Source organism: Anabrus simplex, chromosome 3, assembly GCF_040414725.1.
Source record: "Anabrus simplex isolate iqAnaSimp1 chromosome 3, ASM4041472v1, whole genome shotgun sequence".
Taxonomy (NCBI): Eukaryota; Metazoa; Arthropoda; class Insecta; order Orthoptera; family Tettigoniidae; genus Anabrus; species Anabrus simplex.
This window is the reverse complement of record NC_090267.1, coordinates 372,052,789-372,067,605: the sequence shown is the minus strand read 5'-3', so window position 1 is coordinate 372,067,605 and position 14,817 is coordinate 372,052,789. Positions and strand designations below refer to the sequence as shown.

At 37.9% G+C, this 14,817-nt stretch overlaps 1 protein-coding gene across 1 annotated transcript in view; it reads left to right on the top strand.

Moving 5' to 3' along the window:
- Nucleotides 1-14,008, top strand: part of LOC136866811 (lipase 3) — a 117,216-nt gene extending 103,208 nt beyond the window's left edge. The window contains exon 6 of the mRNA XM_067143917.2: nucleotides 13,665-14,008. Within this exon, the coding sequence (XP_067000018.2) occupies nucleotides 13,665-13,814 (150 nt within the window). The 3' untranslated portion in view covers nucleotides 13,815-14,008. The remainder of the gene's footprint in view (nucleotides 1-13,664) is intronic.
- The last annotated feature ends 809 nt before the right edge of the window (nucleotides 14,009-14,817 follow it).

The window sequence follows — 14,817 nt, the reverse complement described above, 5'->3', positions numbered from 1 at the left end:
TAAGGACGAATATATGATATATAAGTGCGTCTAATTTTGCCTCTGAGTGAGTTTCTTTATCTGATTCTGGTCGAGTGCCTTCGTTTAATTCTCTTTAGGGTATCTGCACGAATGTTTAAGTTTATGGTTTCAGTAGTACTGGTATCTGAGATACAGGTAGATTACATATAGATGTACAGTATATAGAAAATGTTGAAAACTGGAAATTGCGATCAAAGTAACTCGGTATAGACTTGAACAACGAAACATTGAAGTATAAATTGAATACTACACCCCCAGGTATCGACATTTTCTTATGGAGTTACTACTAAACAATGAGATTTTCTGTAGTAATATAAGGAGAACTCCAGACTTTATCTAGAGAGAATGTGTAGCTCGAGTTTTATTTATTTTGACTATTTAGTGAACAACTACAAATGAAATAATGACAATAAACGTGCTGAAACATAAAACAAATCAAATATATAGCGTAGGTAAGCTTATTCTTAACCTACACAGGGGCCCAAAATTTTCAGAACAGGAAGGTATTGTTTCATTTTTCCGCTAAAACTGTTGGGGCCGCTGTCTACAAACGTGGAAAATTCTAAATTCCCATGGAGGGAATTAGATATTTTTCAACAATAGAGCATGTCAAAAATGTCAAAAACATATCAGATGTAAGGCTTTTCAGGCGTTTGCTCTATTAACCAGAGTTTCGTCCAGCATCAGTGGGAAGGGTCTGACACATCCCACTCTGATGAGTCTAGTGTCAGACCTAAGACGAAATGCTGGTTAATAGAGAAAACGCCTGAAAAGCCTTACATCTGATATATTTTTGACATGCTCTATTGGTGAAAAATATCTAATTCCCTCCATGGGAAGTTAGAATTTTCCATTTGGAATTGCTAGGCGGGCAATAATTCCATTGTGGAGATTTATCTCCCATATGCAGTTTTATCAGACTGTGCCTCTTGTAAGGGCTTCTGATAAGTTCACCTGTGTACACCCCAGCATCAGTGGGTAGGGTCTGACAAATCCCACTCTGATGAGTCTAGTGTCAGACCTAAGACGAAACGCTGGTTAATAGAGCAAACACCTGAAAAGCCTTACATCTGATATGTTTTTGACGTCTACAAACATGTCAACTGACCTTCATAGGGAATAACACAGCAATGGCGAATATAGAATATATTTTTGGAGGGGGCCAAGATTAATGTAAGGTTAGGTTAAGCAATTTTAAGAGGTCAGACGATTTCAAACACTTTAGAAAGGAAAAAAGAAACATTGATTTAGGCTGATCCATACATACGTACATACATACATACATACATACATACATACAGTACACCAATGGTTACAAAACAAAGTCCAGGTCTCTTGGTACACTTGCAAACTTATCAAGAACTTCTTCGTCACTAACTATAATGTCTCTGTGGATAAAGAGTAAAGCAAGCCCGTTAAGCCTAGGCCTACTTTCAGAGGTGCTGTTCCTTAAGTAAGTCTTCAGTCTTCTTAGGCTAGAGAAAGTTCTTTCTACAGTTGTGATAGAAACAGGAAGAACTGCAAGTAAATTGAGAAGGGTATAAATGTTGGGGAAGAATCTCTTGTCACATTTTTCGAGAGAACTTACAGCCGTTTTTGGAAGATTTGAAGGATTTTCCTGACTCCACTTTTCTTTCCACAACATAAACTCACTTTGCACAATCTCTTTATGTGACAGATCTTCTTCGTAGAAACTAAAAGCAGCCTCCAGTGAACCGAAATCTGTTATGATACACAATTGTGGAAGGATGTTTTGTAAGGATGCAACTGTTTCCTTGTGAGATTCAAAGCGTTCTTTTAGTGAGTTACAAAAATCGTTCAGGTATGGCACATAAACAGCTACTTGATAGTATTCTTCTTCGTGGTGTCAGGGGCATTGCCACATGCTGTTTGAAGGCGGCAAATTCTTGGAATCTTCTTTTATGTCGAGGTTGGCAGCGAATGACTTTACTTGATTATACAAGGCTTTAAATGAATCATCAGCATTTGCCCTCTTCTTCAACAGAAGGTGTAAGACACTCATGATGTTAATCAAGGCCTGTGGAAGATCTATATTTTTGTTCTGAAACTGCTCAGATAAGTTATGCGTTGTTGATAGCATCCGGCTCAAAATAAGAAGATTAACAAGAAATGCAAATTGACTAATAGCACTACTTAGAGTGTGAGCCTTACATGCTGAATCACTTAATTCCTCTTCTATTTTGCAAAGATAGGCTCCAAAACGTCTTTAAATAAAATTACTGAGTCGTGCCTTTCTACCCATTGGGTTTTGCACAGTGAAATAAGGTTATTTTTCTTTTGTTCTAGACAACATTCAGAAATCATTGATTTCAATATTTCGGTTCTTATGGCTAACATTTGAAAGAATCCACAGACTTCTTTTATGATAACCATACACTTTCTTATAGAAGGTATTTTGCTCTCATCTGATAAACATAAATTTAGAGTGTGTGAAGAACAATGTGTATACAGAGCCAACAGTAGCTTTTCTCTGATGGAAGGTTGTACTCCTCTGAATTGCCCGCTCATCATGGCAGCACCATCGTACCCTTGACCTCTCATTTTGTTTCGGTCAAGCCCTAATGTTGACAAGGTCTCCAATATTGTGTTGGCCAAACCTGCTCCAGTGACGTCATGAACGGAGACGAATGTCAGAAAATCTTCTCTGATTTTGAAAGTTTGGTCCTCTACGTAATGTACACAGAGAGAAAACTGTTCGATTTGGCTCATGTCAGTGGTTTCATCTGCTAAAACAGAATTAAAAAACAGACTTTCTGACATTTTCTACAATTTTTATTGCATTATGTGACCAAATGTGTTAATAAGTTTGTTTTGAATGAAAGAACTTGTGTACATCATCTTCCTACCACTGGTCGTTAACTGGTCTTTAAGAATATTATCTCCACTCTTGGCTCGGTATCTCAACAACGATTGAAAATTCCCATCATTTTGGTCCAGTTCTTCAGGCCTATTCGTCCAGAGTCACGATGACCCCTTAGAGCTATTTGCTGCCTTCTGCAAAGTCGTACTGTTTGTATTATAGGGTTTAGCCATTTTATATTATTCTCCATATCCAGTCTTCTTTGGGCATTTACTTGATTGATAATACTTTCAGCCTTTTTCTTAACTATACCTTTTGTATTTTCAGCGATCAAAACATATTTCTTATGATAGGATAAATGTTCATGCTAAACATTTCCCTGGCTTTTTTAAGATTGTTAAAAGCCTGAGTGACCAACACCCCTGCTACTTGGTGATTTCCTTTCCCTACATTTTCGATATGGGAAAATAAGATGCAGTACTTGCAAAAAGATCCAGATTCTTCCTCTGAATAAGCTAACCACGTAAATTCTTATAGCCACTTCATTTGAAAAGATCTAGTATGATTTGAACTAGTAATGGAGGGAAATTTGTATCCAGGCTGAGATTTCCAAACATTTTGTAACATGATTTTTTTTTTTTTTTTTTTTCATTTGTGAAAGACTGAACGGAATTGTTTTGACAATAGTTTCCAATGTCACAGATATTTTTCCTTACTTGGTTAGGCCTACTATCCTCCATAACCGGAACTACATTACTTGAGTTCGAAGTAGCGGCATCACAAGAAGCAGTTCTACCAACACAGCCAACTTCAGCATTGTCACCGTTACACCCATTTGCCAACAGGCTTATTGACACTTGTTTTTTGTTTTGTATTTTTTTTAAATTTTTATGGCAAAAAGGCCTCTTCATTACGATTGTGGTACTCTTACGGCCAATTTCAGTATACTGATAAAGTACGTAAATATTGACACTTAAAACAGCACCATACTTCAGTACAACAGATGCCGAACAAACGTAAACAATGTCCGGTTGTTGTGCTGGCCTCTGGTGGCGAATGGTGTAGTTCAGTTGTCCGCACACGCGCAGATAGCCGGGCGGGAGCGGGAGCTTCCGGTGTTCAGAAAATGAAATTGTCAGTGATCACTGACACAAACTTCACACCACTTCCACCCCACTCCCCTCACCTACACGGGAAAGTAGGCGATGCCTTCGTGCATGATTCATTAAAATAATTCAGATTACGGTACTTATTTTTCTTTATATTCATTATTTCGGGGGGGAGGGGGCAAGCCCTCTGCCCCCCCTCACATGTATACGCCCCGTAACGCAGTTACGTAAATATATTATAGATGAGAACCGAAGCACGATATTACAGCAAAGAATGAAGTTGCGATGAGTGTATATGGAGCTGGAAGTCAACTAAGGATGACAATATCATTCAATCAATCAATCAATCAATACTGATCTGCAATTAGGGCAGTCGCCCAGGTGGCATATTCCCTATCTGTTGTTTTCCTAGCCTGTTCTTAAATGATTGCAAAGAAATTGGAAATTTATTGAACATCTCTCTTGGAAAGTTATTCCAATCCCTAACCTCCCTTCCTATAAACAAATATTTGCCCCGATTTGTCCTCTTGAATTCCAACTTTATCTTTGTATTGTGATCTTTCCTACTTTCAAAGACACCACTGAAACTTATTCGTCTACTGATCTCATTCCCATCTCTCCACTGACAGCTCGGAACATACCACTTATGATACAGATGTTGATTCCCACAATTTATATTCATTATTTGATATTATTTGATACGGATCAACTGTATTGGTATTACATACCACTTAGTCGAGAAACTCGTCTCCTCTCTCTCAAATTTTCCCAAACCAAACTTTGCAGCATTTTTGAAACGCTACTCTTTTGTCAGAAATCACCCAGAAGAAATGGAGCTCCTTGTTTTGGGATATTTTCCAGTTCTTGAAATCAAGTAATCCTGGTGAGGGTCCCATACACTGGAACCATACTCTAGTTGGGGTCTTACCAGAGACTTATATGCTCTCTCCTTTACATCCTTACTACAACCCCTAAATACCCTATAACCATCTGCAGAGATCTGTACCCTTTATTTAAAATCCCATTTATGTGATTAACCCAATGAAGATCTGTTCTGGGCTGATGACCTTAGATGTTAGGCCCCTTTAAACAACAGGCAACAAGATATTTCCTTATATTAACACCTAGGTACTTAAAATGATACCCAAAAGGAACTTCACCCCATCAATGCAGTAATTAAAACTGAGAGGACTTTTACTACTTGTGAAACTTACAACCTAACTTTTAACCCTGTTTATCAGCATACCATTGCTTACCGTCCATCTCACGACATTTTGAGGTATTTTTCAGTTTCTCACAATCTTGTAACTTATTTATTACTCTATTAGAAAGATGTTTTTGAAGACTTTCGTGTGGAGCGTGGCATTGTATGGAAGTGAAACATGGACAATAACTAGCTCAGAAAGAAAGAGGATAGAAGCTTTTGAAATGTGGTGTTACAGAAGAATGCTAAAGGTGAGATGGATAGATCGAATCACGAATGAAGAGATACTGAATTGAATTGGTGAGAGGAGATCAATTTGGCTAAATTTGATGAGAAGAAGAGATAGAATGATAGGGCACATCTTAAGACACCCAGGACTTGTTCAGTTGGTTTTTGAAGGAAGTGTAGGTTATTAAGAACGGTAGGGGTAGACCAAGGTATGAATATGACAAGCAGATTAGAACAGATGTAGGATGCAATAGTTACGTAGAAATGAAAAGGTTAGCACAGGATAGGGTGGCATGGAGGGCTGCATCAAACCAGTCTATGGACTGATGACTCAAACAACAACAACAACAACAACAACAAAGAATAACATCATCTGCAAAAAGCCTTATCTCTGATTCCACTCCTTTACTCCTATGATTTGTATATATAAGGCAACTTAAAGGTCCAGTAATATTGCCTCGAGGAATTCCCCTCTTAATTATTACAGGGTCAGATAAAGATTCACCTACTCTAATTCTCTGAGTTCTAGTTTCTAGAAATATAGCCACCCCTTCAGTCATTCTTTTGTCTAGTCCTACTGCACTCACTTTTGCCAGTGGACTCCCATGATCTTCCCTATCAAATGCCTTAGATAGGTCAATCACTTGACCTCCTGAATCCAAGATACCTGCTATATCTTGCTGGAATCCTACAGGTTGAGCTTCAGTGGAACAACCTTTTCTAAACCCGAACTGCCTGCTATCGAACCAGTTATTAATTTTGGAAACATGTCTAATATAATCAGAAAGAATGCTTCCCCAAACCTTACATGCAATGCATATCAAACTGACTGGCCTGTAATTTTCAGCTTTATGTCTATCACCCATTCCTCCTTTATACACAGGGGCTACTATAACAACTCTCCATGCATTTGGTATAGCTCCTTCATGCAAACAATAATCAAATAAGTACTTCTGATATGGTACTATATCTCAACCCATTGTCATTAGTTTATCCCCAAAAACCTTATCAATTCCAGCTGTTTTGCTAGTTTCTAACTTTTGTATCTTACTGTAAATGTCATTGTTATCCTAAGTAAATTTTAATACTTCTTTAGTATTAGTCACCTCCTCTATCTGGACACTTTCCTTTTAACCAACAATCTTTACATACTGCTGACTGAATACTTCTGCCTTTTGAAGATCCTCGCATACACACTCTCCTTGTTCATTAATGATACCTGGAATGTCCTTTTTGGAACCTGTTTCTGCCTTAAAGTACTTATACATACCCTTCCATTTTTCAATAAAATTTGTATGACCACAAATTATACTTGCCACCGGGCGAGTTAGCCGTGCGGATAGAGGCGTGCGGCTGCGAGCTTGCATCCGGGAGACAGTGGGTTCGAATCCCACTATTGGCAGCCCTGAAGATGTTTTCCCGTGGTTTCCCATTTTCACACCTTAATTAAGGCCCGGCCGCTTCCTTCCAACTCCTAGGCCTTTCCTATCCCATCGTCGCCATAAGACCTATCTGTGTCGGCATGACATAAAGCCACTAGCAAAAAATTATACTTGCCATCATGTTATCCTTAGCTGACTTCTTTGCTAGATTCAATTTCCTACTAAGTTCCTTCAATTTCTCCTTACTTCCACAGCCATTTCTAACTCTATTTCTTTCCAACCTGCACTTCCTTCTTAGTCTCTTTATTTCTCTGTTATAATATAGTGGATCTATACCATTCCTTACCACCTTTAAAGATAAAAACCTGTTTTCACATTCCTCAACAATTGCTTTAAACCCATCCCAGAGTCTGTTTACATTTTTTTACCGTTTTCCACCGATCATTGTTACTTTTTTAAAACTCCTTCATGTCTGCTTTATCAGCCATATGGTACTGCCTAATATTCCTAATTTTTATACCTTCCTTTCTATCACATTTACTTTTAACTACGACAAAAACAACTTCATGATCACTAATGCCATCTATTACTTTGGTTTCTCTATGGAGCTCATCTGGTTTTACCAGCACCACGTGCAGAATATTCTTCCCTCTAGTTGGTACCATCACTTTCTGAATCAGCTACCCTTCCCATATTAACTTACTTGCCATTTGTTGGCCATGCTTCCTGTCATTTGCATTACCTTCCCAATTGTTATTTGGTAAATCTAGATCACCCACTACAATCCTTTCCCACATGTATGTATGTTCAGTCTTCAGCCCTAAGGCTGGTTGGATCCTCAACAGCTCTGCCATCAGCTGTCATAGATGGCCTAGGCATCACTGAAGAGGCGTACTAGGGAAATGAGGAGTGAGGTAGTTTCCCGTTGCTTTCCTCACCGAGCCAGAAGTTGCTATTACATATCAGTCTGCCAAGCCCATTGAAATGCATGCACCAACTGATCCTATGAGTAACGTTTTCACACCATTCATAGCAGGGACTGGCTGCACAAGGAATCGCATTACTAGCATCGCTCATACCTCAATCACTTTCATATTGTCAAAGCCAAGGATAAGACAGAGACAGATCAATGAAAGTAACAAAATTGCTCTAGCCCATACCAGAAGACATAGTGCACTGTAAACACTAGGTCCTGCCAGCAAAGGCATCCTTTCCCACATAGCTGTTTATATTATCAAATAATTCTGAATCAGTGTCAGCGCTACCTACCCTTTCCTGGTCTGTAAAATCCAAAAAACATAAGTTGCTTCATTATCTTTAGAGATGAGCCTTACACATAGAATTTCATGTTTGTCATCTTTAACTTTTTCGTAGTTTACCAATTTTTCTTTCACCAGAATGAATACTCCCCCTCCTTCCACTCCTATCCTATCTCTACAATACACACTCTAGTTCTGTGAGAATATTTCTGCATACATTATATCATTTCTCAGCCATGATTCAACTTCTATTACAATATCTGATAAGTATATATCTATTAAATTACTTAATTCTATTCCTTTCTTTACAATACTCCTACAGTTCAGCACTATCATTTTTATGCCATCCCTACTTGACTTCCAGATCCCTATACCCTTATCACCACTCAATAGACCACCCCATTTCCCTGAATGTACCTCTCTATAACCCTTCTAAACAAATTTCTGCACTTATATGTACCACATCATTTCAAGTGAAGGCCATCTGAGCACAGATCCCTATCTCCTACCCACCCATTAGGATCTAGAAATCTCAATCCCAGTTTCCCATATACCCACTCCATAGTCTCATTTAAATCCCCAATCACCTTCCAGTCCGTATCTCTCCTACACAATATTCCACTGATAACAATCTCTGCTTCCTTAAACTTCCCCTGTGATGTATTTACCAGATCCCACACATCCCCAACTATGTTGGTACTTATACCTGCTTTCCTTACATTGTTGGTACCAACGTGAAACACTACCACATTCACCTTTCCCTCCTCCTTCTATTCTAATTTCCTCAACATCTGCCTTAACCTAATTCCTGGATGACACTCTACCCTGGTTCCCTTTCCTCTAAACACTTTACCCACATATCTAACAATGGAATCCCCATGACAAGAGCCTCAATCTTACCCACCTCATTTGATCCCCTCCCCTCCTGATCAGCCCTATCTTTCCTCACTGATGCAGAAGCTACTTCCTCCTCCCTTTTCTCCCTCCCAAGACCCTGTTCCACCAGTCTTTCCCTATCCTCTGTTCTACATTTCCCTTTCATGCCTTTTCCTTTCCTCCTACTTCCACACTTGTCAGCAAGTTCCCTGATCCTCATTTTCCTCTGTTGTTCTACCTGCAGTGACTCGTACCGATTTCTCACAGATATCTGTCCTGAATTCTGATCCTGAATAGATCCCTTAGCCTGAAATCTCCTTCGCCTTAAAACATTAGACCATCTGTCTTCTACAATTCCCCCCTTTCCTTCCCATCCCTCTTTTACACCTACTGTATCCTGTACATTGTTTGAGGGAGGCCTACTTCCCTTCCTGTCTTCTGAGGGAATCCTAATTATCTCCCTCAAACTCTCCCATCTCCTCCCTCATACTTCTTAATGCCTGGCCACACCCACAGTTCTACACTTGCACTCTTTAGCCATTCTTTATGGAATAATGGAAAGAAAAGGAAAAATAGAATAAATTATTCTGTGCACAAAAGAAAGTGAAAGGAAAGAAATATTGTCTAGGATAGTACACAAAGATCACATGACAATAAAGTAATTAATATAGGCTACTACTACACTACAATACTACTTAGTTGTACTAAATTTTTTTATCCTACAACACCCTAACAGGATGAAAACTGCCAATAATTACTGAATACCAAAAGGAATACACAAGAATTACACATCTCTAAACTTCCGTTAAGTCTACCCTAATTATTACAACAAAATTCTAGTGAGTGTTACTACAGATATTTCTACTATACAACACAAATATTTCACAGTGATAGAATAAGCACACTAATTTCTAATAAAATACTACAATATACTACAATAATTTTAAACGATGTTCAGATGTATCCTAATTACAATAGGTTATTATTAAGCACAATCAGAAATGGAAATTAACAATTAATGAAATTCGCAAGAACTACTCAAAGATTACCAACAAAGCTAAATGCATAGACAGATTATTATTAGTATTGTACTATTTTATCCTACTATGCCCTAATAGAAATGAAAACTGCTGTTAGTGTTAAACTGTGGAAATATTGTAAGGAAAGGAATAGAATTACAGTAAATATTTTAGTCTATATAAAATAAAAAGTAAGTGTATTTTGTTTGTTTGTTTGTTTGTTTGTTTGTTTGTTTGTTTGTTTGTTTGTTTGTTTGTTTGTTTGTTTGTTTGTTTGTTCATTCGTTATACAAATCTATGTGCCTCGAATGATCAGTACCAAAATTTACATCAAGGCGCACAAAGCACTGCGATGGGTCATAGAGGAAGTTATATTGTAAAATCAAATTTGAACTCCATATTGTAAGGTGTCACAAAACAAAAAGAAAAATCCATAAAATAGACAAATATCCAAGTTGTCGTAGAAGGATCTCAGTGGTGATGGTGATGATTGTTTTGAGAGGAAGTATAACTAGGCAAAGATCCTCTATATAACACTGATCACAGAGAAAAAAATAGAAGGGATCCCACATTTTGAAGAATGAAGATATCGGCGAAAGGAAGACAAGTGTCACAAAGGGCATGAAAATGAAAGACTCCAAGGGCTCTCAACCTAATACCATTGGGGTTAGAAAAGAACAAGAGTTGACTAAGGGAGGTCAGATAGGATAGATGAAAGTGAGGAGCCTGCCACAAGTAAGTGGGAACAATGCCAGTACTCGATTAAGTGCCCCATGGTCACCATCCCACGCTCCCAAATTCAGAGCCCCTGGGGCCCTTGTTAGTCACCTCTTACGACAGGCAGGGGATACCATGGGTGTTATTCTACCACCTCTACCCATAGGGGTAGCAATACTGGGCGAGTCCCAGAGGAACCCTGAAAACAACATTTTAAGGCCCTAAAATTAACTGTTTCCGATATATTTAAAAAAAAAAAAAGCTCCTCGCACTTGAAAACTGATCAAGGAATGGCCACCATAGCCATAGCAACTCTAGCTCAAGATGTCCCATTCAATTTGCCTCTAGTTCTGTAAGAGGCATGCCCAAAATGGCGGTATTTTTTGTGCCATCTCTCGACGTCCTAAAAAAATTCTTTTTTTTTGTTTTTTTATTTTTTTTATTTTTTTATTTTTTTATTTGCTTTACGTCGCACTGACACAGATAGGTCTTAATGGCAATGATGGGATAGGGAAGGAAGTGGCCGTGGCCTTAATTAAGGTACATCCCCAGCATTTGCCTGGTGTGAAAATGGGAAAAATCTCTTTAAGTTTTTAAAGCCTGTTGTGATAATTGACTGTACAGCTGGATTTTGCTCTATGATACCACCTAGTGATTCGTTCTTTATAAAGTTAACCTGAATTCCATGAATTAGTAAGGAATTATTGCTTCAAGTTGAGGATTACTTGCTTCAGTCATATGTACCATAATTTAGCATTCCACTTCGTTTCTTAATTCTAAAATGATGCCTTTCTTGGCTCTATTTATTCCAACCTGTACAGACTTTGTTTTAGTCATAAACTGCAGCAACTGGAAAGTGTGCTCTGAATCCTTCACTCAACTTCATCGTTAGGAGAAATCATTACTTCATGCTTAGCAGTAGAAACTGTTGCTGGTATATGAACTATCGTGATGACTGTAAACAAAGCTCAAGAGCAATCACTAGAAGTAGTAGAGATTCATTTGGAAATTCCACTTTTGTCTCATGGTCAATTTTATGTAGCTTGTTCCAGGGTTGAAACTTCGAGGGATTGCGCTCCTAATAGTGTGACACGTAATATTGTTCATCCTACGGCAATGGATTCATGATTTCGCAGTTAGAAATGAAGTACAAAATTGACAAACTGATATATATATATATATATATAATAAGCAATAAGTTCCTTTTTCCACTAATAACATAAATATTTGAGAATTAAATTTTAGGCCTTCCCCTAAACTACCACTTCAGTCAGCGTGAATAAAATTATTTATGGCCTAGATTGTAGCAACTTATTACCCGACTTTGTATACTGATTTTCATTAAATTCTCTTCAGCCGTTTTCTCGTGATGCGTGTACATACAGACAGACAGAAATTACAGAAAAGTAAAAAGTGCATTTCCTTGTTACTGTGGGCACGACTGATACAGAAATACCATCCTTTTTTAAATTCTGAGCAATGTACAGACAAAACTCTTATTTTGTATTTATAGATTTATATATTGGAACTTGATTAACCTATACATTAGTCAGTATTGTGATGGTGGCAGATTATTTGAGCTGGGAATGTAGAGACACAATTTTTTGTGTAGATTAGTACAGAACTATGGTGCTACAACCAGGTGGAGAAATAATTTAATAAGGTTAAGTTTGGTGTTCCTTGATTCATGATCTCTCTGACTATCCGGGTTTACGTTATTGGCATCGGTTATTGTGAATCGGAGTTCAACCAATCAGAAACGATTTGCAACAAAACAGTGCAGAAAGTAATTACAGTATGGTAAAGTATCATTTTCCATACTCTTTTGAGTACGGGAAGAAGGCAATTACTTCATAGTAGAAATAAAATCAAATGATCATAAATATGTTTAATACAGTGCCGTATGTCTCTGATCATGGCCATCCATCAACAGTCGCTAATTTCAGATGACCGCCAGCCAAGCTTGCATTGTTGCTAGGTAACATTGTTTGGCCATCCATCCATGGTGCGAAATTGCAGGGGGGAAGGGAGGGTTTCCCCCCCACTGATGATTTTATCTCAAAGGTTCCCCCCACTAAAATTGCCCAGGAGGGATTCTTTTGTTATAAAATGAGGAAAATATAACATATATTACTGAAATCAGTGCTTTTTTGCTGTGCATATTTTCATAAAAACAATAATACCAGTCCACGTAAGATAGAAATAATAGGATGACTGCCAGACCTTGAGCAATAAAACAATGCAGCAGTGGCAACTCTGCACATGCAGCCTATTTTTCATGTTTCACTGTGGCAAGTCCATCTGAAACCCGGGAATAATTTTCCATTGAACATCATTCTCATTATAACAACAGAATTCAACAAAAATATTTTAAATTTATATTTTTTCAGGGGGAAGTGGTAATTTTCTTACAAGGGAATTATACACCCTTCCCTGGCCAGGTACTACTTGAAATAAACACTGGTTGTCAAGTCCTATGATCCTTCTCTCCCCCACCACACAATTTTTTTCCGATTTCGCACCCTGCATCCATCTATGCTTTACATTACAGCCTGCACGGCTGCTAGGTTACATTTCAGTCACACATTTTGTTATGACACCATTTCATTATACAAACTTTCAGATGACTCCAACTCTAAGTATATTTGTCAAAAGAATGAGAATTGGCTGGAAAGTTACATTGTCAATAAAGATGTCAAAAAGCATCATCAACAGCCTATTATGAATATGTGAGAAATTTTTTGTTGGTTATCTCAAATATTAAAACAAGCTATGGCAATTTCAAAATTTATTTAGCAGTTGAGACTTTCAAAATTTTAACATTATTCAGCTATCGTCTCCCCTTAGGAACACATGAAAAAATCTGTTATAGAGCTGATCTTGATGTGAATTTCAGAAATGCATGACTTCCAAATACTGGACATTACTTACCAGAAGATATGATGTGAAACATTTCTTGGCTAAGCTGTAAATATATTCATATATTCACCGATGTATGCCAGATGAAAATGTATGTCTTCTTTTTCAGGATGTGGAACGACTATACAAAGAACTACATAACCCTGTCCCCATTTACAAAATTCCTCTGAAGAATTTCAAGCACACCGATTTTATGTGGGGCTCGACGGCCAAAAAAATGGCCTTCCAGAAATCCATAGAATTTATGAAATCCTTCTGAATGAAGGATGTCATGTTATGTACACTTAATGGGTCTAAATGTTAAAAGTGGTAATATGCACCTGAAATGATGTTATGTACATTCAGTGGGTCAAAATGTCAAAAGTGGTAATATACAGCTAAAATGGTATCCATAATATAAGTGTATGGAGTTCTTCTGAATGGATATGAGCCAATAAAATGTTACTTACACTACTTGCTTATTTCTTATTGTGTAACCTTTGAATCATTTGGCTCGCGTTACCAGTATTGGTCAGCCTATCTTCAGGTGATTCTATAAATGAATACGAACATTCATTTGATACATAAGCGAACTGAAATATATGAAAAGGAGCAGCTGCAGATGCTGGATGACAAAAGGGGTGGAATGAACAATAAGTGGAAGTGGCAGATTATATACATCATCTACAATGTCAACAACGTTCTTCAGTGCACCACCTGTCACCGTCTCTTCAAAACAAAACAAAAATTGGGTTCATAAGAGAAATGCGAATGACACTGTATAGTTGTCGCTATGGTCGGATAATGCCAGAAACGCACACAATCATGATATTGTCTGTTACCGCATTTTGGTGGATCAGCAGAGGTGAGAGAAGGTGCGGGCTGGAATGGGTCTAACTACAAGTCCAAAACATGAATTTAAAATTTAAATAAAGGTTATATTTTCAATAGACAACAAGGTTTAACAATTTTCACTAGGTGAAATAACAAAGAAAAATCAGGTACAATGTAACTCTACAAACGAAAGCACAAGTTAAGGGGTCTTTACAAATTCTGGGCTACGAGCCGCAAAGTTTAACAATTTATGAGCTCTCAGCTCACAACCACAAATTACCAAAGAGCAGAAAACCCCTCATAATATGGAGCACTTGCTCCCACCTTCACATCTCAAGCCTCTCTGAGGCACTTTTACCACAACACCATAAAGAGCTGACCCGCTCTCAATCTTTCAAGCCTATTAAAGGCAATACAAAGCTTTACAATCACTTGCCATCGAGGCGCAA